Source organism: Microtus oregoni, unplaced genomic scaffold, assembly GCF_018167655.1.
Source record: "Microtus oregoni isolate MIOR12 unplaced genomic scaffold, Mior012 000005F_ref0000423, whole genome shotgun sequence".
NCBI lineage: Eukaryota > Metazoa > Chordata > Mammalia > Rodentia > Cricetidae > Microtus > Microtus oregoni.
Genome location: NW_024543064.1, coordinates 33,354,998 through 33,376,982, shown reverse-complemented (window position 1 = coordinate 33,376,982; position 21,985 = coordinate 33,354,998). Strand labels below are relative to the sequence as shown.

Below are 21,985 nucleotides of genomic sequence, written 5' to 3'. Positions count from 1 at the left end.
AGTGAACGTAGTATTCCCATCAGCACCCATGCCACCGGGTGGACAAGGGAAGGGCACCCTGTCTTTAGGCAGCCCCAGTTTCATCAGTAACTTCTTGCAGTGCCTAGGGACAGGCCCCAGTCTGGCTCCTATTCTGGGGTGTCAGCTTCCCTTGCTGTGTGCTTGACTGAATCAGTTAGCACATGGCTCACTGGAATATGGGCTCAGTGGTGTTTGTCTCGTTAGCTAAACCCTAGCTTTTGAGGATTGACTGAAGGAGCCTGTGGCACACAGCCGGGAGCTCCCCCCCCCCTCTCTCTCTCTCTCTCTCACACACACACACACACACACACACACACGCACACACACACACACACACACCCTGTCCCTCTTCTGCTCACCTATGCCCAGGAAAGAGTAGAATTTAGGGATTCAGATACGGCCCTGCTGTATTTGGTTGGAGAGGCCGGGGGTCTGATCCTCATGACCCTGGGCCAGGAGAGAGACTCTGAACTTTTTTTGGAAAGATGGGTGTCTTTCGGGGGCCTTGCTTTTGTCTTGACCCTGGGGCCATCTTGGATCCTCAGTTGTCCCTTTTACAGCTGGAACTGCTGCCCTGTGACCCCGCCCATGGACTCTGGAGCTGCCACAGTTCTGCATTGTGCTCCTAAGTAAACAAGCCTGGGACAGAATAAAAGTGCTATTGTCGGGGCCGACAGATAGGAGCCCTATGTGGCCGACGTTTGGGTGCAGATAAATCACTCCAGGCAGACCCCATCCCCTTAAAACATGACCTCTTGGCCCTGCTGTATAGATATGCCTGCCCCAGAGAAAGAATCCCAGAGGTGGTGATGTGAGATTCTGAAGGGTGTGTCCCAGAGGGCATCTGAAGCGGGCACTGCCATTTCACACAGCACTGGGTGCCTCCATTCTCTTTACCAGCCAGCCTTCCCTTTCCGTTCTCACATACTCTTAGGACTTTGAGGAAGTCCATCTTGTGATCACACTAAAGTCGCATATCAGATGATGTGTGGTCTTTTGTTTGTTTTGTTTTTCAAGACGGTGTTTCCCTGTGTGTAACAGCCTTAGCTGTCCTGGAACTCTTTGTAGACCAGGCTGGGCCTCGAACAACTCACAGAGATCCACTTGCCACTGCCCTAGTACTGGTGTGTGCCACTACACCTGGCAATGTGTGCTCTTACTTCATTAATGTCTTCTAGCACTGGTTTGTTTCCAGCTGAGTTACCGTGGCCTGGCATGTAGTAGCAGACCTGTAAATCTTGACATTTTGTGGATGGATGAATGAGTGAATGCAGATGCCTTCAGCCTGCTGGTTTTCTCTGGTGCCCTGGGAAGGAGTCCTCCTCCCTAATTCCTGATGCTACGCCTTATAACCTCCTTTGCGGATGTGAAGGGTGGCTTGAACTGGATACAAGGGAAAATCGTCCCCGCCAAGAATGTTTGTCCATGACGCAGGGGTGCTACCTAGATCTGTACTCCTCACAGGCCTTTGCAAAAGGCACTGGGGCCCTAGTGAAGCCATTCGGGTTTACCTGCCAATGTCAGGGTCTGATAGTGTGTCACAGTGCCAGGCTACCTTGCTAGTCAGTGGCTGCTCAGCTTGAAGATGTCACTTTCACATGGTAGTCAGGGCGTCATGCTGCTGTCGCTTGGCCACGCTACTCCAACCGTGGTCCATGTGTCCTTTAGAGGAACTCCTGTCCTCTCAGCGACATAGGTCATATCTGGGAAGCTGTTGTTGGCGCACAAGCAGTCTGTGTGTATCTCTCTGCTGATGACTTCCAGGGTCCTTATATTTCCTCGATGACTCTCTCAGTCCCTGCCAACTCTGTCTTACAGTGGTTGATTCCCACAGAAGGGGGTTGGGAGAAAAGGGCCACGCTGAGCGACTTGTGGAGGTGGCTCTGTATCTGAAGTAGGTACTCCTCATGGATTGTCCTCAGTGGGCCCTGGACAGCCTCACCTGGGCACTTCCCACAGGCAGGCATAGTACCCATCATCTGCAGGCCACCTCTCTGGAGCCACCTGTTTCCTGTCCTCAGCCTGGCATGGTGCCTGCAACTACAGTCTCTTATCCTAATGTATAGCCCAGCCTCAGCAGCTCACGTCAGCTTTCCCAAGGCCCTCTCTGAGCTCCGCAGTGTCCTGTCCAGGTCTGGCCAAGCCTAGCAGCACCACCCCCTCTCCCACCCAGCCCTGCTCACCCTGTGCCCCTAGGAAGAAGCCTTTACTAGGGAGAGTCTAGCCACCGACTATCCATGGGCAGCGTGCTTAGCCTGGCGATGTGGTAGGCAGCGGGTGGGGGGTAGCTCTCTGGACACAGGCCTCTTTGTGCCCAGCTTGACTTGGCTGCTTGGTATGAGGCTCAGCTGCTCCTAGGTCCTTAGCCTGAGAGGAAAGGCAAGGTTTTAGAGGGGTTAGGGGGCTCTTGGCTCAGGCTCCCTGCACGGTATCCCCTTTCTTACTGGTAACAGTTTCTCAGGTGGGCTGGTATACCTGGCATAGAGAGTGCTGAGGGCTGGGCACCATCTGGCAGCTGTGCCTCTCTCTCTTCTGCCAGGCCTGCCTTCAATTCCTGCCAGCAGAAAGGAAGCCCCAGGGTATGTGGCAGTGTGACATGGTGGTCCAAAGAAAAGCCACTGGGGGAGACTCAGAGGGTCAGACATAGGGCACAAATGCCTTCCTGATGGTAGCTTCTTTCTGTCCCCACAGAATGGTGCTGTGCCCAGCGAGGCCACCAAGAAGGACCAGAACCTCACACGGGGCAACTGGGGCAACCAGATTGAGTTTGTACTGACGAGCGTGGGCTATGCCGTGGGCCTGGGCAATGTCTGGCGCTTCCCATACCTCTGCTATCGCAACGGGGGAGGTACCCAGTGGGCACAGGGCAGGGACCACCCACTTGGGTAGAGCCCACCCATCAGGGCTTGGGCCATTGTCTCCCTGACACAGACATCACTCCAGGAAGAAGCTGACCTCTGGCCCTGGTCTTTGGCCATCCCTGGCTTAGGCACATTTGCCTAAGATGTAGGCCACCCTCAGGCCCTAGCAGCCTGATCCTGCCAGCCTGCTCTTTAGAGTCTAGGAGAAGTAGAGAAAAGACTCGAATTTCCTGGGTTCCCTGTCTTAGCTCCCTATGTTTCAACAGCGCCCCCTCCCCCAGATGGTGCAGAGATGCTTTAGGATCCCAGTGATTGTGAAATCAATTGGTTAAACCTTCAAATCCTACCCCAGCATGGCAGTTTGGGGGCTGGATTTTCTCCAGAGCAGACTTTCTGGGAGTGTGTCAAGTTCAAAGCCAGGCTGTGGGGATTGTACCCCAGCTCCAGGCTGCTACTTAGCGTACACTCCTGTCTCAGTACTAGTGAAGCTCAGAGGTTTTATTGTGGGTTCTGAGAAGGACACTCGGGGAGGTGTTCCCCAAGCCCACCCTGAGCCTGGCCTCTCCCTGCATGCCAGGCGCCTTCATGTTCCCCTACTTCATCATGCTGATCTTCTGCGGGATCCCCCTCTTCTTCATGGAGCTCTCCTTTGGCCAGTTCGCAAGCCAGGGCTGCCTGGGGGTCTGGAGGATCAGCCCCATGTTCAAAGGTGAGGCTGTGGTGGGGGGCGTGTACATGCACATGTGTGCATGCGTACATCACACACACACACACACACACAGAGGCCAACTTGTCCATCTGTACAAACATGACTATCCCCCGTGGGGCATCAGTACTGACCTAATCCTGACATCAATGGCCAAGGCCGTGGCTGCATGCTGGGATTCACATTTATTTGACCCCCATCTTTCCCTCCTGCTGTGTATATACACAAAACTCCTTTCCCCCACGGAGGCCCAAACCTTCCCTTCTGTGACTCTCCATCAAAGATCGTTGGGCCTTTAGGAACTGCTGAATTTTACCTACATATGCCAGGCTCCTCCTCCAATGCTTCCTGCGCGCTTTCTCCTCCAGGCGTGGGCTACGGCATGATGGTGGTGTCCACGTACATTGGCATCTACTACAATGTGGTCATCTGCATCGCCTTCTACTACTTCTTCTCGTCCATGACGCACGTGCTGCCCTGGGCTTACTGCAATAACCCCTGGAACACGCCGGACTGTGCCGGGGTGCTGGATGCTTCTAACCTCACCAACGGCTCCCGACCCACTGCCCTGACCGGCAACCTCTCTCACCTGCTCAACTACACCCTGCAAAGAACCAGCCCCAGCGAGGAGTACTGGAGGTGAGGCTCCTGGTAAACACAGGATGGGGGGACCGGGTGGCAGCCCTCGGCTCTCCCTGGCCCCGTCCAGGCAGCCATGCCCGGATCATCTGCACACAGTGCCTACTGCCCAGGGCATAGAGTTGGGTAAAATGGAAGACATATAGAGGGCCATGGGAGACTTGAAGACGATCTGGGAATTCTTTCAGAGTAGCAGTGCAGGAGGGCTCTGGAAATCTTAGGCCAGTCAGGGCAAGGGGGCCAGCATGCTGGAGAGAATGGCATGAGTGAGGGTCCCAAAGGACCAGTGGTTATTCTCAAAGCTGAGGGAAGCCTGCTCTGTTGAGACTAACATGGATGGAGGGCTCTTGTGGGCTTTGAGGTGGCCTTGAAGGGGCACTGTGCTCACAGAGAACTAACACGAATTAAGCTTCTACTTCGTATTGTAGAACACAAGGAACTGTGGACATGCACTAGGCCAGGGATGCCAGGGCAGCCAGACCCACGCTGTTCAGAGGTGGCAAGAGACTAGTGACTCTGGGCTCATGAAGGGAGGTTGCTGCTGGAGGTGTCGGGATCACCTTGTCTCAGCTGGCAGAAAGAGGGCACAGTTGGGTCTTCTTCCTACATCTTACTGGAGAGTCCTGGGCAGAGGACTTTTGGATGTGGGAGGTAGGCCTCTTCTATTCGTTATACAGACTTCTGTGGCATCTGCTCTAAAGGCCCTTGTGTACCTGTGACAGGCGTAACATGGTCCTGAGCCTCTGCCCCAAGAAATTCATCTGTGGGTGATGGTGACTTCTGTGAGATGGGGACAAGAAGAGGTGATCATAGCTGCCAAGAAATGGAAGAGAAAAAAGTAGAGGAATTAAGAGGGATGTGTGTAGCTGAGCAGAGGCCAGGAGGAAGCAGAGATTGGGAACAAGGGGGGCTGAGAAAAGAGACAAGAAGGGCGGGCAGACCTCACATGGCATCAGCTTCTACGGGAGCCTAAAAGCTTGAAGCTTCCTCTGCTGTGTGCTGGAGGCCAAAGGCGAGGTGTACAAGGCCCCAGGCCTGCTGAAGTTGTAGCAGGGCCTCTAAGTCCAGTCCTGAAAGCACAGACTCCAAAGAAGCAGTCGTGGGACAGGCCGGTTTTGGAGAGGACACCGGAAAGAGAGCAAGACAGAGCTCACACCCAATCAGAGGACTCTGGGTAACTGTCCATCCGGGGCGCAATGTGTACAAGACAGAAGATGAACTTCTCTGGAGCTCCTAAAAGCGCAAACCCTGCCTACCCTCCTCACCCCAAGCAGATGGTACAGCGTTGCGGGCCTCAGGGGCAAAGCTCTGGAGACCTTAGCCAGTGAAACCAGCGGGGAATCGCTCAGAGAATCTGCCCAGGGAAGCATACTGAGGGGACAGCTGGGCTCTGCTCCCCAGCTGGGGCTCCGCCAGGCCTACCTAAGCGGCTCAGTTTCTAACCCTAATGGCTCCCTGCTGCCACCTCCTGGAAAGCCTAGAAAGGCACTTTCCCCTGCTATAGTGGTGATTGAACACCGCTCCACACCCACCCTCCTGCATGCAAGGCAAGTGCCTCACCCTTGAGCTACATCCCCTTCTTTTTACTTTATTTTGAGACAAGGTCTTACTAAGTTGCCCAGGCTGGTCTTGAACATGTGGTCCTCCTGCCCAGACGCTAGAGAGGCTGGGATCATAGGCCAGCATCAACAGGTCTGTCTTGGAAATGACCCTTAAGAGAGCAGTGGTTGGAAGGAATGGGTATATGTTCAGTGGCAGAACATTTGGCTAGCATGCCGGAGGCACAGTGTTGGATTCCCCAGTCCCAGAGGAGGCTAGAACTGCCCAGGCCTCACTGATGAAAGGAGAGCAGGGAAGTGTTGCCACCTTCTGTATACCAGCGCACTATCTCTGTTAAGTTTTCCTAGCTCGGTTTTCAGATTTAGAGACTGACATTCCAAGTAAGGATCCAGATGGCTCTGGAGGTGACTGGGCTATGTCCCGGGCCCGCCCTGGCTCTGCTGTTGTCCGGTCCTAGGCCAGTGGTGTTCTGTCAGTCTTCTTAGTTCCTTTGAAAGGTGGCATAATGTAGTTACAGTTTTATGAATGAGATCAGCAGGCCCACGGAAAGATGAGAAAGACTGGGGTGTGGACCAATGGCGGAGCTTGCCTAGCACTTGTGAGGTCCTTGATTTGATCCCTAGCACCTAAACAGACAGACAGACAGACAGGTGCCTTTAAAGTGAGAGAATCTGGAGGGGCAGGATTCTGAGCCACTCCTTCTCCCCCTCCGGTCCCCAGACTCCTTCCAGCCCCTAAGCTCGTGGCAGCCAACACCTGGCACAGAGTGGACTCTGATCCCAACTCCACCTCCCCCACCCCAGTGTCTCATGCCCGTGTCATAGCCACACTGACATCTCCAATCCTGCCTGGCTCTGCCACTGGCCTATTGTGTGTCCGTGGGAGGTCATCAAACCTCCCCAAGTTTGATTGCTCACCCCTGGAATCTGGGTGGCTGTAATTCTTCCCTCCCTGTTGCAGAGGTGAAATATGCTATTCAGAGGTCAGTAGCAAGTGCTCAAGTGTGCTCATGAAGCCCGGAAGGGGAGGGCTTTCTTCTCAAACCAGTTACTGTTTGCTCATGGAAATAAGATCTCTGTGTATCTAGAGCTTGAGATTTTATTTATTTATTTATTTATTTATTTTTAAATATTTATTTATTATGTATACAATACTCTGCATCAGACCTCATTACAGATGGTTGTGAGCCACCATGTGGTTGCCGGGAATTGAACTCAGGACCTTTGGAAGAGCAGGCAATGCTCTTAACCACTGAGCCATCTCTCCAGCCCGATTTTATTTATTTTTATATATTTTTTGAGATAGGGTTTTATATAGCCCTAGCTGACCTGAACACCCTATGTAGAACCAGGCTAGCTTTGAACTGACAGAGAGCTTCCTGCCTCTGTCTCCCAAATGCTGAGATTAAAGGCATATTTGTTTGTTTGTTTGCTTGCTTTTGAGACAGGGTCTCACTGATACCTGGAGAAGAACTGAGCGTGGTGATATACCTGTCATCCCAGCATCTGGGAGGCTGAAGCAGGAGAATCATAATTTTAAAACCAACCTATGATACCTTGTGGACCTAGTCTCAAAAAAGAAAAAAAGCAGGGGGAAAAGGCAGAATAATTCCTGAGAGGTCATATGCCAGAAGCCAGCTTATAAATAAGTCACATTCCAGAATGCTCTGAGGTTAATTGTTTGATCTCAAAAGCACATGGTCCAAAGCAAAACAAAGAACTAAATACAGTACAACCTAAAATAAAGCTAGAATTCATTCGTTGGTTCCCAGGCTAACCATCTAAGCTCTGCACTCCCAGTACAGTAATGCTATACTTGTACAATAAAAAGAACATCAAATACTGCCATCTTAGCATGTGTAATTAGGCAAAGTTTCTTTATTTTCTAAATCCTTTAAATGAAAGAGGGTTTCTTGACTTGAATGTTGGCACTTGCAAAAAAGTGACTCGGTAGGAGCAGACGGAGCCTGTGGTTATTCCGAAGGACCCACCTTGCCACCTTGCCGGCACTGGTGTCTTGCATAGGAACACCCAGGCAGGCCTGACCTGGGCTGCCAGGAGCCCCAGTTCATTGCCTTCAGCTATGAATGGCCTTGTTTGTCTAGCTCAATGGGCCAACAAAATTGTTTTCTGTGTGTGCTATGTATGAAGGGGCAGAAGGCAGGGAATCAGTCAAAGGGAACCTGGAGCCTCTGAGTCTCATGGCTCCTGAACTTTGTCTGTTGATTCCTGTATGGCTGAGCCAGAAGAGGGTAATGCCAGCCTTGGATACTGGTGTAGACAGTTGGGAGAATTGGGCAGAGGGAGCAGGAGTCAGACCCTCTGCAGGTCATGCAGTGAAGGGTGGCCTGGGAGGGAAAATGGGAAGCCAAAGAAGGCAGTGGAAGTCTCCTTTGGGTGGTCAGGCAGGCCGACCAAGCAAACACCAAGTTCCAGCTCTGACAGCCTTGTTCTATGAAGATCAGGAATCATATCCTATCCCAAGACATTCAAAGTGTATACATGAGGTTGAGAGCTGATGTAAGCATGGCTGAGGATGCTGGGGTCCCCGGGGGAGACAGTCTCTAGTGGGAGCTGCGCTAAGTCTCCAGTAGCAGGAAAAGAAGAGAGTCTATGTTTGACCTATGTCGTGCTGAGGAAGTGGAGACTCAAGATGTCTTTGTTGCTTCCTTCTCACCTCTAGCCTGGATCGTTCATCTGGGCTCCCTCCTTTCTGCCTCCCAGCCCGTTTGCCAGTGTTCATTTACTCAAGACCAAATAATTGAGTATCTCTCAGTGCCAGGCACTGGAGGTGTACGGCCGTGAACAAAGTGAAAGCTTCCGTCTTTATAGAGGACAGAGGACAAAAGCCATTAAAAGGCTCAGCTGGTAGAGTGCTTTCCTTGCATGCGTGGAGGCTTTGGCTTGACCCTCAGCACCACATAAAACCTGGCAAGGTGTCATACACCTGTAATGCCAGCATTCAAGGGGAGGAAGCAGAAGGATCATAAGTTCAAGGTCATCCTCAACTACACAGTGAGTTCAAGACCAGCCTGAGTGACATGAAACCTTGTCTTATAGAAAGCAAACAAACTATTGATAGCAAAATAAACAGAATGAGAGAAGGATGTGTATGCTGTTGAGGAACACAGAGTGAGGTAAGGCATGCTGGACTGGGGTGAAAGCTGCATTTTAAGCTATATAATCAAGAAGATCCATTTGAGAAGTGGCCATCTGAATAAAGACTGAAGGAAGTGGGGGGGTTACATGGACAAGCCCAGCTATATCCTAAACAGGGATATAGTGTAAAACACAGCATCTTGTTCACATGTGTAAAAGGTGTCAAGGTGGCACATGGCCTTATGTACACAGATCTCTGGTGGGGGAGGGAGAAGCTACTTCATTCAGAGACAGTAACATTTACAAAGGCCCTGGGGTGGGGGGCAGGCTAACATGTTTGAGAAAAACAAAGTCCAGTGCAGCTAAATATAGACAGAAATTTCTGGCCTGCCTGGTCCTGCAGATGTTCAGTTCCAAAGAAACACACAGAGGCTTATATTAATTATAAACTGTTTGACCTATTGCTCAGGCTTATTACTAACTAGCTCTTACAACTTAAATTTACCCATAATTCTTGTCTATGTTTAGCCATGTGACTTGGTACCTTTTCTCAGTGAGGCATTCCCATCTTGTTTCCTCTGCGTCTTGCTGGTGACTGACTCTCTGCCTTTCCTCTTCCCAGAATTCTCTTAGTCTGCTCACCCTATCTATACTTCCTGCCTGGCTACTGGCCAATCAGCATTTTATTAAACTGAGTGACAAACCTTTACAGTGTATGAGAGCATTATCCCACAGCATTTCCCCTTTTTTCTTTTCAAAACAAGAACTCTGAATCTAATCTCCTTTGTTTAGCTTTCCTGACCATTATCCATAGCAACTTGTAACCAATACACTAAACAAGAAGACAAACATCCATAATCCATTTTTTGGGGGGAATGTGGGTGTAGTTTTCTAGGCTACTTCCTGCTGAGGACCCAAAGAAAATTTAGGATTATGGTCAAGTCCTGACTGTGAGTCTGGATCATCTCAGCCAGCAGTGCTAAGGCCGCTCTGGCTGTAGAACTCAGAGGAAACTGCAGCAGAGCTCTGAGACATTTGGCTATCTGTGTCATCTGCTCCTATCAGAGATTTTTCAAGGGATCTTCCTCAACCAAACTTGATTTTTCTTAACCCAGAATGAATCCAAAACCTCTTATTTCTTGTGGAAATAAAAGCAGAACCTCTCTCCCAAAGTAACATATCTTTTGACTTAAATTTTGAATTCAAGATATTTTTAAAATAGACAGGTTGGTTTAATCCAGCAGCATTTATAATCAAATGTCTTATAGCAACTGTTGCTCCTTCCTCAGCAATCAAACAATTCAAAGACAACATAATAACATACAGTATCCAGACTCTATATATTTTCCATCTTTACGTGGCTTTTTTTTACTCTTTTATTTTTGTTTTTTAATTTTTGGTATTTTTTAAAAATATTTATTTATTTATTATGTATACAATATTCTGTCTGTGTATATGCCTGCAGGCCAGAAGAGGGCACCAGACCAGATGGTTTGGTTGCTGGGAATTGAACTCAGGACCTTTGGAAGAGCAGGCAATGCTCTTAACTGCTGAGCCATCTCTCCAGCCCAATTTTTGGTATTTTTGAGACAAGGTTTCTCTGTGTATCTTTGGCTGCCCTGGAACTAACTCTATATACCAGGCTGGCCTTGAACTCACAGAGATCCACCTGTCTCTGCCTCCTAAGTGCTGGGATTAAAGGTGTGTGCCACCACACCCTACTACTCTATTTCTTTTAAGAACTTTCTCTATTTTTTTTCTCTCCCAAGCCTATGTATATTTTTTAACACACTGTAAACCATGTAGGGAGTTTATTTTTTTTTTCATCTGAATCTGTCTTTACTGTTTACCTTTTTCTGACCACATGAGTCTTTAATCTGCTAAATGATATGCCTTGGATTAAAACTACAGCTTTGGCAGCTGACTCCACCCCATTCCTTAGCTTTTTGAGAGTCCAGCTTCATGGCAGAGGTATTGGCAGGAGCCAAATTTATTGCTACAACTCTGTGGAGTTTCTACGTCTATGCCACCACCAAGAAGCCTGATGCCAGCTGCTCATAAACGTCATTTAAGTGTTTAGTGACAGGGCCTCTTAAAAGAGCTGTGACATTTTTGCTACTGATGCTGAATCAGGAAGCCTCTCTTAAAGGAGCTGCATCTTTGCTTGCTGCCAACAGAGTACCAGAGAAAAGACAGTTATCAAGAAATTGGGCTTGACTCTGTTCTTCTCTGTCTAGAATCTTTTTTTAAAAAAAGCTTTCTCAGACTTTATGTGGAAATTCTTGCCAAACATTTGAGCGCCATTTGTAGAAGGAAATTCCTGTCTCGCCCAGTCCCACAGCCATTCAGTTTCAAATAAACAGATGCATATATTAATTATCAACTGTTTGGCTTATTGCTCAGGCTTATTACCAACAAACTCTTACAACTTAAATTCACCCAAAATTCTTGTCTATGTTTAGCCACGTGACTTGGTACCTTTTCTCAGTGAGGCATTCTCATCTTGCTTCCTTTGCATCTTGGTGGTGACTGACTCTCTGCCTTTCCTCTTCATAGAATTTTATACTTCCTATACTTCCTGCTTGGCCAATTAGTGTTTTATTAAACTAATACGAGTGACAAATCTTTACAGTGTACAAGAATATTATCCCATAGCAGCTAAATCTGTGAGAGAGGGAAGGAAGGAAGAGATCAGAGAAATGGCAGAGCCAGGGACACTGGATCCTGTAGGGCCTATAGTCAGTGTAGGGGTTACTGTAGCAAGTACAAGGCTTGAAGCCATAGAGGGTCTTGATCATTCTAAAACAGACCAAAGCCTCAAAGGTCTCCCATTGCCCTCGGGAGGAAATGGAAATTCTTCAGCCTCACTTTCACCACTTCTTACAATGAGGCCTCTTCCTGTCCATCACCCTTCTGTGTTCCCTGTCTTCTCTTTCTGATGTATTCTTTCCTTTCTGAGCTAACCAACATGCCCAGGCTGGTCATGCTAGCTCCTGGCCCCCTGCCCTGTTACAGGCCTGCCCTTCCTACCATCCCTTTCACCCACATCCTCACACCATAATTCCAGCCTCATCTTTCCAGGGAAGCCTTCATCCTGGCTTTCCCTTCAGGTGAGACACCACTACCGTCAATACCCTGCGCCCTTCCTGTGTCCTTTCCACCCATTGCAGCTCTGCTTGCTCGCCTCCACCCTCTTCCCCAGGGCCAGGAAGAAGCCTCCTGACCAGTTGACCCAAAGAATGCAGTCTGCCTGGCATAGGGCTGCAGGTGGAGCTACACCCCCAAGGGGAGGAGTTAGGGTGACATCACCCTGTCAGCTCTGCTCCTGAGAGCTGGAGCAGACTATTATGGTATAGCTCTCTGAAGGCTTCCAGAGGAGGTGCTTCTGATAGGATGAATGGACACTCCTGAAGTGTGGAATGCACGCAAAAGGACCTGGGCTGGACTCAAGCAGATACTGGGCGGGCGTCAACCACTGCCACAGGAGAGGAGACTAGCTCAAACTTGACTTGGTCTCTCAAAGCCCTTGAGGGTCCCAGGATGGACTGCAGGGCAGAGGGCTGGGGTCCCAAAGCACCTCCTATTCTCCCACAACCAGGCTTCTGGGACCTGGCAGCATGAGGTATATAGATCATGAGTCTTGGTTGCTGGGCAGCAGAGGCTGGCCTTCAGTGACAGTCACCTTCCCCTCCCCAGGCTGTATGTGCTGAAACTGTCTGATGACATTGGAAACTTTGGGGAGGTTCGGCTTCCCCTCCTAGGCTGCCTCGGCGTTTCCTGGGTGGTCGTCTTCCTCTGCCTCATCCGAGGAGTCAAGTCTTCAGGGAAAGCAAGTACCCTCCCCAGGCAGGGTTTGTTCCCACCCTGCCTCTCCTTCCTGGGGCTGATGGGAGTCTAAGGGAGGGGTAACAAAGAGCCACAGCAGAGGAAGGACCAAAGCCAATAGTGGCTGGGGTCAGAGAGGTCGCAGGAGGGTTGGAAAGGGTTCTAGAGGAATCCATGGAACCTGTGTCTTGTCTCAGGTGGTGTACTTCACGGCCACATTCCCCTATGTGGTGCTGACCATTCTGTTCGTTCGTGGAGTGACCCTGGAAGGAGCCTTCATGGGTATCATGTACTACCTGACCCCACAGTGGGACAAGATTCTGGAGGCCAAGGTGGGACATGGAGGATTGTCCCAAAGGGGCCAGGGAGGGACAAGTGATCCGGCCTCTGACTCAGTGGCTCACTGCCGGCCTCTCCGCAGGTGTGGGGGGATGCCGCCTCCCAGATCTTCTATTCCCTAGGCTGCGCGTGGGGCGGGCTCATCACCATGGCCTCCTACAATAAGTTCCACAACAACTGCTACCGGTGAGTGCTCCCCTGCCAGCCTGGAGGCTGATGGGTTTCTGTCCCCTCCACAGCCTGACCCTGGATCCACAGGACTTCCAGACTCCTGTGTGGTCTACTGCCTACTGGGGACCTCCTGTACTCATAACCTTGAGAACCTCGTGTCTCAAGTGGGTCCTGAGAATAGACAGCAAAGGATTGGCCAGAGAGGGGGATGGGTGGACAAGGGGTCAGGAACCCTGGACTCGCTTTAAAAAGACCCGAGTTGATAGGAAAAGGAGTTAGGGACACTTGTGTTTCTAGACTATCCTAACTCCATGTCTTATTTTGGCTCAAACTGAGGAAAGGGAAGCAAGCTGGGTCTCCTAAACTGTCCTGTTTTTCTCCCTCAGGGACAGTGTCATCATCAGTATCACCAACTGTGCTACCAGTGTCTATGCTGGCTTCGTCATCTTCTCTATCCTAGGCTTCATGGCCAATCACCTGGGTGTGGATGTGTCCCGAGTGGCAGACCATGGCCCTGGGCTAGCTTTTGTAGCTTACCCTGAGGCCCTCACGCTGCTTCCCATCTCCCCACTGTGGTCCCTACTCTTTTTCTTCATGCTCATCTTGCTGGGACTGGGAACTCAGGTATGACACACATGCATGCATGCATGTATGTGTGTGTGTGCATGCGTGTGTAAGTGCATGTATCGTGGAAGCTTGGGCAGGAGGAACTGGGGCAGAGGGCAGGTCCTTATTCTGATGGCCGTGCCTGTAGTTCTGCCTCCTAGAGACCCTAGTCACTGCCATTGTGGATGAGGTGGGGAATGAGTGGATTCTGCAGAAAAAGACCTATGTGACCTTGGGAGTGGCAGTAGCTGGCTTCTTGCTGGGCATCCCCCTTACCAGCCAGGTAAGAATGGAGCTGGGGGGGGGGGCAAAGCGGGGTTGCACTTGCCAGGGCACTTGCAGAATGGGTGGGTAGTTTGCTCTGTGGCACCCTGGCTCATCTGTGCGCTGGCTCACAGGCAGGCATCTACTGGCTGCTGCTGATGGACAATTATGCAGCCAGCTTCTCCTTGGTCATCATCTCCTGCATCATGTGTGTGTCCATCATGTACATCTATGGTAAGTGCCCACCTGTCCATGGCCTCTGGCTGGCCCCACTCTGTCCTGCTGGGCTGCTGACCCCTGTTCCCATCTCTCCAGGACACCGAAATTACTTCCAGGACATCCAGATGATGTTGGGGTTTCCACCACCTCTCTTCTTCCAGATCTGTTGGCGCTTCGTCTCTCCAGCTATCATTTTTGTAAGTTCTCGGGGGGTCCTCCCTGCTCCTGCTGCCCCTTGGCCAAGTGTCCTCTTGGGAACCAGCAGAGTGAGAGCAGGAAAACAACCACCCAGCCAGATCTCTGCTTTGGGCATGAGAGGGCTGGACAGTCAGACGTGTGCCCACTCAGAGGTGCCAGGCCCTGCCTTCGCTTAGGAAGGGAATATGGAGCCCTTTGACTGACTGAAGCCAGTACTTCAGGGCATAGCCTCACTCCGTGGCATTGCTGCCCAGCTGCCTCTAAGGGGCCTCAGGAGTCGCCGATATTGGTGTGACTTCTGTCTACCTTACTGCTCTTATCCTAGACCCTCATGGAGACCGCTCCCAAGCAGGGAGATGCATGGCAGATACATGGGAATGTGGCAGCATCCCAGGACCTGTTGGTGCAGGGCTAGGAGTTAGGTCAGCTGAGCCTCCGAGGCTGGGAATTTGCCTGGCTTTGGAGAGAGCATCCTATTTCCAAGCACATTCATCAGAGCGCTACACTGGTAGCTGGGCTCCCTTCCCTCGCCCTGTTCACGTTAACTCCTGCAGTATCTCTTTGGTTGTCATTGCTGTCTCCACCCTACGGCTATGGAAACTGAGGCACAGGGATATTAAATAGGTCACTGCCACATACTTACTTAATGAGGACAAGAACCCTGATGCAGACCAAACCATGCTATGGGAGGGCTAAAACTTGACTCATTTTGCTGCTTGTTTGAGGTGAGAGGGGGAGGGGCTCACAGTATCGTAGTCACTATATAAGAGGGTCAGAGTGCCCCCTCAGTCACTGTGTCAGAGGGCTCACTCGGTGGCAAGGCACTGCCCAGAGGTACCTGTGGCCTCCACAATTCTTCGGAATCATGGAGAGCTAGGTATCAGACTTCCACACTGGCTCATGTTTCTGAAAAGAGGCCCCTGGAGGACTGAGGCCTCCACCACATGGGGTGTAGGATGTTCCTGAGCTTGGCACAGGCTACAGTTTTGGCCATAGGCCCAGCTGAAACAGGAGGAGCGGAAGTCTTCTTTCAAGGCTAAGAGGCCAGAGCCGCTAAAGGCACTGCCTAGCACCATGCCCTCCCTCGGTGGGTGTGGCATTGGCCCAGGCCCCACCCCTCCCATTACCTGGGGTCACCTACCAAGGGCCTCTAGGACTAGAGATGGGGTGAAGTCAATAGAACCTGGAGAGCCAGGCTGGAGGTGCCTTGGGGACAGGAATCCGGGCTGTGCAGACATATTCATGTTCTCTTTGGGGCTTTATGTGCCCATGAGGCTCTTGGCAAACCTTAGCCTTCCCTGAGTCCAATGAAGGAATTCGTCCCCATGTACATCAGACTGGTCAAGCCAGGTGTGGTGGTGCTCGCTCACCTTTAACCCCAGCCCTGGGGAGGCAAGAGGCAGAGGCAGGCTGATACCTGAACTTAAGGCCAGGCTGGTCTACACAGAGTTTTAAGCAAGCCAGGGTGACAAAGTGAGACCCTGTCTCAAAAATAAATAAAATAAACACACACACCAGGCTCTGCTGGGTCAGGAAACTATGTATGCTCCCAGGAAGGATGCTCTAGGGTCAGTGTGGGCAAGGTCAGAGGGACTTGCATTCCAAGATGCTTAAAAGCTAGGAGGCGTGTCCTTCTGCAGGGCCTTTAGGGTGTGGCCTATGAGCCACCTGGCCAAGGCTGTTTTTTTTTAGGTCCTTTGCTTGCAGCGGCCATGGGCCTCACTTCTTGTCTTACCTCTTTCTGGTCAGTCTACTACCTGACACTCAGCGTTTTAGCCTCTGGGCACTCTCTAGGCTGAATGGGGCGGTTACCACAGCCATCGTGGAGATAGGACCTGGCCTGGCCTGCTCCTCAACCCCTTCCTCAATCCCCCGCATCTCCTGATACAAATCAGCTCAAATAGACAAGTGAGACAGTGCAGGGTACCTTAGATTCTGAGTTAACACCATCCTAGGCACTCGCAGCACTGTGGGAAATAGGAAGTAGGGGCAGCTCTGAGGAACGCAGATGGGAAATGCCATGGAGAAGCCTTTTAGGGGGCAGAAAATCCAGAAAGGCTACCTGGAAGAGGTGGCCTGTGCTCAGGGTGTGACAGGGATGCTAAGGTCAGGTCTGCAGAGTGGGCAGAGGAGGCAGGGATGCCAGGAGGTGGCCAGCAAGATAACAGGTCGCCTAGCAGAACTGAAGCCTAAGGCCAGGAATCTGTCCTTATCTCAACAGACAGTACAGCGCCAAGAAACAACGTGGCTGCTTTCCAAAGGTGGCAGCAGCTTACTTGTTCTCTGGCAAAAACGCCTCTGTTCCCTTTATGGCACCTACATGCCTCAACCACTCCCGGGTGGTGGGTTCCTCCTGTGTCTTTGGCTCAGGTGTTGACAAGTTGCCTACACCCTGACCAGAACTGGAGGGGAAGGGTTACTGCTGGGAAGGGCTCTGTCCAGCTCACACCGTCCCCACCTCTCTACTTTGCAGTTCATTCTAATCTTCACGGTGATCCAATACCGGCCAATCACCTACAACCACTACCAGTACCCGGGCTGGGCTGTGGCCATTGGTTTCCTCATGGCCCTGTCGTCTGTCATCTGCATCCCCCTGTACGCGCTCTTCCAGCTCTGCCGCACAGATGGGGACACACTTCTTCAGGTGAGTGCAGAGGGCTGGGCAGCCAGGCCAGGTGGAAACACTTCTGAGCCTAAGGGGTCTTCCCTTCTGACTCTTTTCGCTACGCCCCCTGCCTGCAGCGTTTGAAAAATGCCACAAAGCCAAGCAGAGACTGGGGCCCTGCCCTCCTGGAGCATCGGACTGGGCGCTATGCCCCCACCACAGCCCCCTCTCCTGAAGATGGGTTTGAGGTCCAGCCACTGCACCCGGACAAGGCCCAGATCCCCATGGTGGGCAGTAATGGCTCCAGCCGCCTCCAGGACTCCCGGATATGAGCACAGTTGTGGCAAGGGGAGAGGCCCCACCCAACCCTTGCTCCCACCACAGAGACTGGGGAGGCAGTGTGACAGGAGACAGCTGCTGTCACCTTGGCCACCACTGCTAGTGCAGACGTTTGTGCTCATGTCCCCAGTGTTTACACGTCCTTTGGATGCCAAGACAGCAGTCAGGGGTGGGAAAGCCATGGGAGGATTGCTGTGGGGGTGGGGGTGTCCAAAGCACTTTGGAAGAGGTCTCAGGCCAGGTCCCCAGCGGCCTGCCAGGCTTCACACGGCCTCTGATACCCTCATACTCCGCCCTGAGCTGCTTGACCAGGGGATAAGAGGTTCTGGCTCCACACCCCACTTGTTGCCCTCCAGCCTCATGACCAGTGTTCCTGACCGCAGCCTCTGCCCAGGCAAACCTGTACCTTCTTGCTCGGAACAAGGCAAGGGGCTACGGGCTCACAGTGTTACTTAGACTGTATCACCCAGCCCTGTTTATTTGTGTAATTATTTTTGTAAACATGGTATCATCTGTGGTTGCCACCCCCCGCCCCGGCCCCAGCCTTGGATCCAGTCTGTCTTCCAGGCCTGCCTACACCTCACTTGGCTGCTCCAGGGCCTCTGCCCTTTGTCCCAGCCGTGGTTGTCAGGCCCAGCCAGCCGAGGCTGTGACCCAGCAGCCTGCCCAAAGCACTTACGGAGGGAAAGAGAGGGGACTTCTCAGTAGGAAGTTTGAGCCTGGAGCCCTGGGGAAGGGGACCCTGCACGACATTCCCTTGTCCACCCTCCACCAGGTTGAAGGCCCAGTCTTCCCAGATGTGCTACCCCCGTTTAATGTGCCAAATGGCCCCAGTTCACGTGCCCGTCCCCCCTCTGCAGTCAGAGCTCTTTCTCCCAATCCCTGCGGTGTCCATTTGTCCATCCTGTGCTCTCTGCAGTGACAGCCCTGGCCAAGCCACCTCTAATCCTCTGTAGCAATAACGGTGTGCCGCCCGCCACTGCCCGTTGTGCACCACTAGGGTTTTAAAGTCCATAGATTTTAATGAAATTTCTATTCCTGTCTCTGAGCTGCTGCTGTGCTTTGTCTGGGTCCCTTGGGGACAAAAAGTCAGGCTGGGATGGGACCTCTGTTTGCCAAGCCTCTGTGGAGGCCTGCGTAGAGGAGAAGGGCCAAAGGCTTTGATGGTTAGAACAGGTGTCCTGCCACTCGGTCCTAGATACTAGTGACCTGGGAAGGGGCGGGGCTGGGACCAGACTAACACACAGCTCTGCGGGGACTGAGTGAGCTCATCCAAGAACGAAGCAGAAGCTGGTAGAGCTATGGCAGCTGGAGGGAACAGCAGATGGGCAAGTTACAGCAGAAGCCTGTTTTGTGACCAGCCCTTCAGGTTGGAGCCTGGGATGCCGCACTGGACACTGATGTGGAAGCTGGTTCTTCCCAACAGCTGTACCGAAGCTGCCGCCCTCTCCAGCGGTGGGTGATTGCCTGACCTTGAGGGTGGGGGCAGCGCTCCGAAGGAGGTGTAGGCATGTAGCCATGGAGACAAGGAAAGGGTCTGAAGCCTGGAATGGACCTCAAGGGCTTCTGCCTGCACGGGATAGGCAGTTGTGAGATGCCCATGACCTGACCCTTCACACGCCCCCGCCTGCCCTGTGTTTGGGTGTACCTGTGCTTGGCAGAGACACAGGAAGGCCCCACAGAGACCTGTAGCTCCTGTTCCATGGCCTTCTTCTGTTCCTTTATCTCTGAGGAAGGGCACAGCTGAGACAGTGCCTGGCTTTTCCAGAGAACGTACAGTATGGGGAAAGGTAGGGGACAGGGTATTCTAGGGACTTGCTTGGGATCCTTACCTGCCAGGGTGGGCTCTAGGGTGGCCTTGGAGGGCTGGCAAGCCTGCATCTGCTCCGTTTCCAGACAGTGCTGTGGAGAAAGCTGGTTCAGGGACCCCGCCTAAAGGTAGGGCTCAGGGGCAAGACCATGCAGCCTTGCAGTCTGACCCTCATGAGTGCATAGCCCGTGGAGAAGGCCACGCTTAGCAAGATGGTAGCCGCACATCCAGTCCCTTAAGGAGAAAGGAGGCGGGCTGGAGAGATGGCTCAGTGGTTAAGAGCATTGCTTGCTCTTCCAAAGGTTCTGAGTTCAATTCCCAGCAACCACATGGTGGCTCACAACCATCTGTAATGAGGTCTGGTGCCCTCTTCTGGCCTTCAGGCATACACACAGACAGAATATTGTATACATAATAAATAAATATTAGAAAAAAAGGAGAGAGGAGGCAAGAGACCCCAGGCTGTCCAGTGGGCTAGTCTAAAACTGCTGCCTCTGGCCTCTGAAACATGAGAAACAGGTGTAGGACTCACACACCTTGACATACACATAGGTCTGCAAACACACAGGTGTGATCCCTGCTAAACAGAGAACCTGGGGAAGGCTCAGGGCTGCGCTCACCTGCAGGTCAGAGATCTCTTTCTGCAGCATGTGACACTCCTCCTCCAGGAGGCTCCTAGACAGGAGTGTGAACAGCCAGAACCAGTGAGCAGGACCTCCCAGCTGCACCTATCACATGGTCCCAACCTCCAGAGCTACCAGGAGTCACATTGTTCTGTGGGCACTGCCTGGCCATAGCCTTCCAGCACCCACCATTTCCAGTCACCTCACTATCTGCACCCCCGTGGGCACCATCCTCTTCTGTACCCTGGCACTGAGCCTCTGGCTCATCCTGCTTCCATTAGCCCCACACCACAGCCTTCTTGTGCTTAGGGCCCTGGCACACAAACACACACACACACACACAGTCTACCTACCTGCACACTCTCTTCCAGGCAGTCCCAACCCCTTAAGGTCCACCCCTGTCTTCTTGCCCCCAATCTACATGCACTCAATTGCCACTAGGCCTCACCTCAGGTGTCTGACAACCTGGTCAATGTTAGACACATTCAGTTGGTCCTTGATGACACTGAGGTCCCTGGGACAGCTGCTAACAGGTAACATCACCCCCTCCGTGTGGCTCATTCTAGTCCTTCAGGGAACAAATGCCACTTCTAGATAATTTTGTTTTCTTTGTACAGGCAACATAATAGAGTACAAACAATAGTTTCAGAGCCGAGGCTTCCACATGGGTTCTGCCACCTTCACCATGAGACCTCAGGGAAATTGTTTATCTTCCTGAGCTTTCTTTTTTCATCTAAAAACTGGGGACAATGCTCAGCTTATAGGATTGTAGGGGGATTTAAACAAGAACTTGGAGCCAGATGATGATGGCGCACACCTTTAGTCCCAGCACTCTGGAGGCAGAGACAGGTGGATCTCTGTGAGTTTGAGGCCAGCCTGGTCTACAAAGCAAGTTCCAGGACAGGCTCCAAAGCTACAGAGAAACCTTGTCTGGGCGGGGGGGGGGGGGGGGGGGGGGGGGGGTGTCCAGCCCCAGAATGAGAACTCTTCCACAGATCTGACGGACCAATTGGCTGGACCTTCTGCCTGGCAGGGGCAGAGCCTCCCTCTTTACCATCACTTTACCTGGGCTCCCTGGCTCTCATCCGTGATACTTCCTGTTGTGTTGAGTCACACCCGGGCTCCTCCAAGGCAAAGCGAAGGACCCTGGGACTATACTGGGCCCACACCTCTGTCTGGTCCCTGAAAAGGTGTGCATGAAGGGACCTCCTTTCAGGAAACTACAGGAAAAGGCCACACTGGCTCTTTGTCAGGGGCAGCCCATCTGATGTCTGGGCAAGGTGGCCGGGCCAGAGACTCCCACCTGCCCTCACAGACAGCCTTAAGGCGGAGGCCTTGAAGCAACTGTCGGAGTTCTTGGCGCATGATATCCCTCAGGAGGGGTGGTGGTGCAAGAAGGGAGGGAGAGTCAAACATGGGGTGGGATCCCGAGGCTTGAGAAGACCGAGACTCTTGGAGCAGTGCCTTTAGCATCGCCACCTGCAAGGAGAGCTGGGGCACCTTGCCACTGGGGCAGAGGGGATGGGTGTGTGTTGGGGGGATTGTTAGGGATGGGGGAGTCAAACGGGAGAGAAAGGGCAGCCAGTGAAAACAAGGTGTTAGTGGGTCACCAAATAGGGCTAGGGACCTGGTGGAGGCAGGAAATCACGTGAACTGTAGGGCAGGCCTGGAATGTGACCCACCCCCACCCACCGACTCCCACCTCCTCTCGCAACTCCAGGCTCAGGTCCACCGCTGCCTCCCCCAGAATCCTCTTCACTTCAGGCCGCTCCGGGAGTGGAACATGCTCCTCCACCAGCTCCCACAGGGCTGGGGAGTCCCGGGACATGGCCTGAGTACGTCGCGGCCCCCTGGTCAGACCTATGAGACGGACCGACCGCAGGTCAAGAGTGCTAGATTTCCTGGGAGACCGCTGGTTGCTCCGGGCCAGAGCCACGCCCACAGAGCCCCTCCCACTGACATCGAGGCCCCGTCTTGTTCTGCCTATGTCCCCACACTGGAATTGCTTGGCCTACTTCGGGCCGACCCTCCTGGGTCCGGGATCCTGATCACCTCTGGGGAAAACCAGGCTTTGGCAGCCGGGCCTTAGCCCCTTCCCTCC

At 52.4% G+C, this 21,985-nt stretch overlaps 2 protein-coding genes across 4 annotated transcripts in view; one reads left to right on the top strand and one right to left on the bottom strand.

Moving 5' to 3' along the window:
* The window catches only part of Slc6a9 (solute carrier family 6 member 9), a 36,396-nt gene extending 17,897 nt beyond the window's left edge, over positions 1-18,499 (top strand). For all 3 annotated transcript variants that reach the window (XM_041652689.1, XM_041652690.1, XM_041652688.1), the window contains 12 exons: positions 2,713-2,869; positions 3,460-3,591; positions 3,957-4,227; positions 12,582-12,714; positions 12,908-13,042; positions 13,132-13,235; positions 13,607-13,844; positions 13,975-14,109; positions 14,225-14,324; positions 14,406-14,506; positions 16,981-17,151; positions 17,250-18,499. In XM_041652689.1, coding sequence (XP_041508623.1) covers positions 2,713-2,869; positions 3,460-3,591; positions 3,957-4,227; positions 12,582-12,714; positions 12,908-13,042; positions 13,132-13,235; positions 13,607-13,844; positions 13,975-14,109; positions 14,225-14,324; positions 14,406-14,506; positions 16,981-17,151; positions 17,250-17,444 — 1,872 coding nt within the window. In that variant the 3' untranslated portion in view covers positions 17,445-18,499. The remainder of the gene's footprint in view (positions 1-2,712; positions 2,870-3,459; positions 3,592-3,956; positions 4,228-12,581; positions 12,715-12,907; positions 13,043-13,131; positions 13,236-13,606; positions 13,845-13,974; positions 14,110-14,224; positions 14,325-14,405; positions 14,507-16,980; positions 17,152-17,249) is intronic.
* Positions 18,500-18,816: 317 nt separating this feature from the next.
* Positions 18,817-21,357, bottom strand: Ccdc24 (coiled-coil domain containing 24). The gene is made up of 7 exons (XM_041653206.1): positions 21,188-21,357; positions 20,950-21,066; positions 20,333-20,452; positions 19,882-19,936; positions 19,284-19,353; positions 19,100-19,178; positions 18,817-19,021 (listed from the first exon to the last, which is right to left on the bottom strand). The coding sequence occupies exons 1-7, from the start codon at positions 21,355-21,357 to the stop codon at positions 18,817-18,819; spliced, it is 816 nt and encodes a 271-aa protein (XP_041509140.1).
* Between the last annotated feature and the right edge of the window lie 628 nt (positions 21,358-21,985).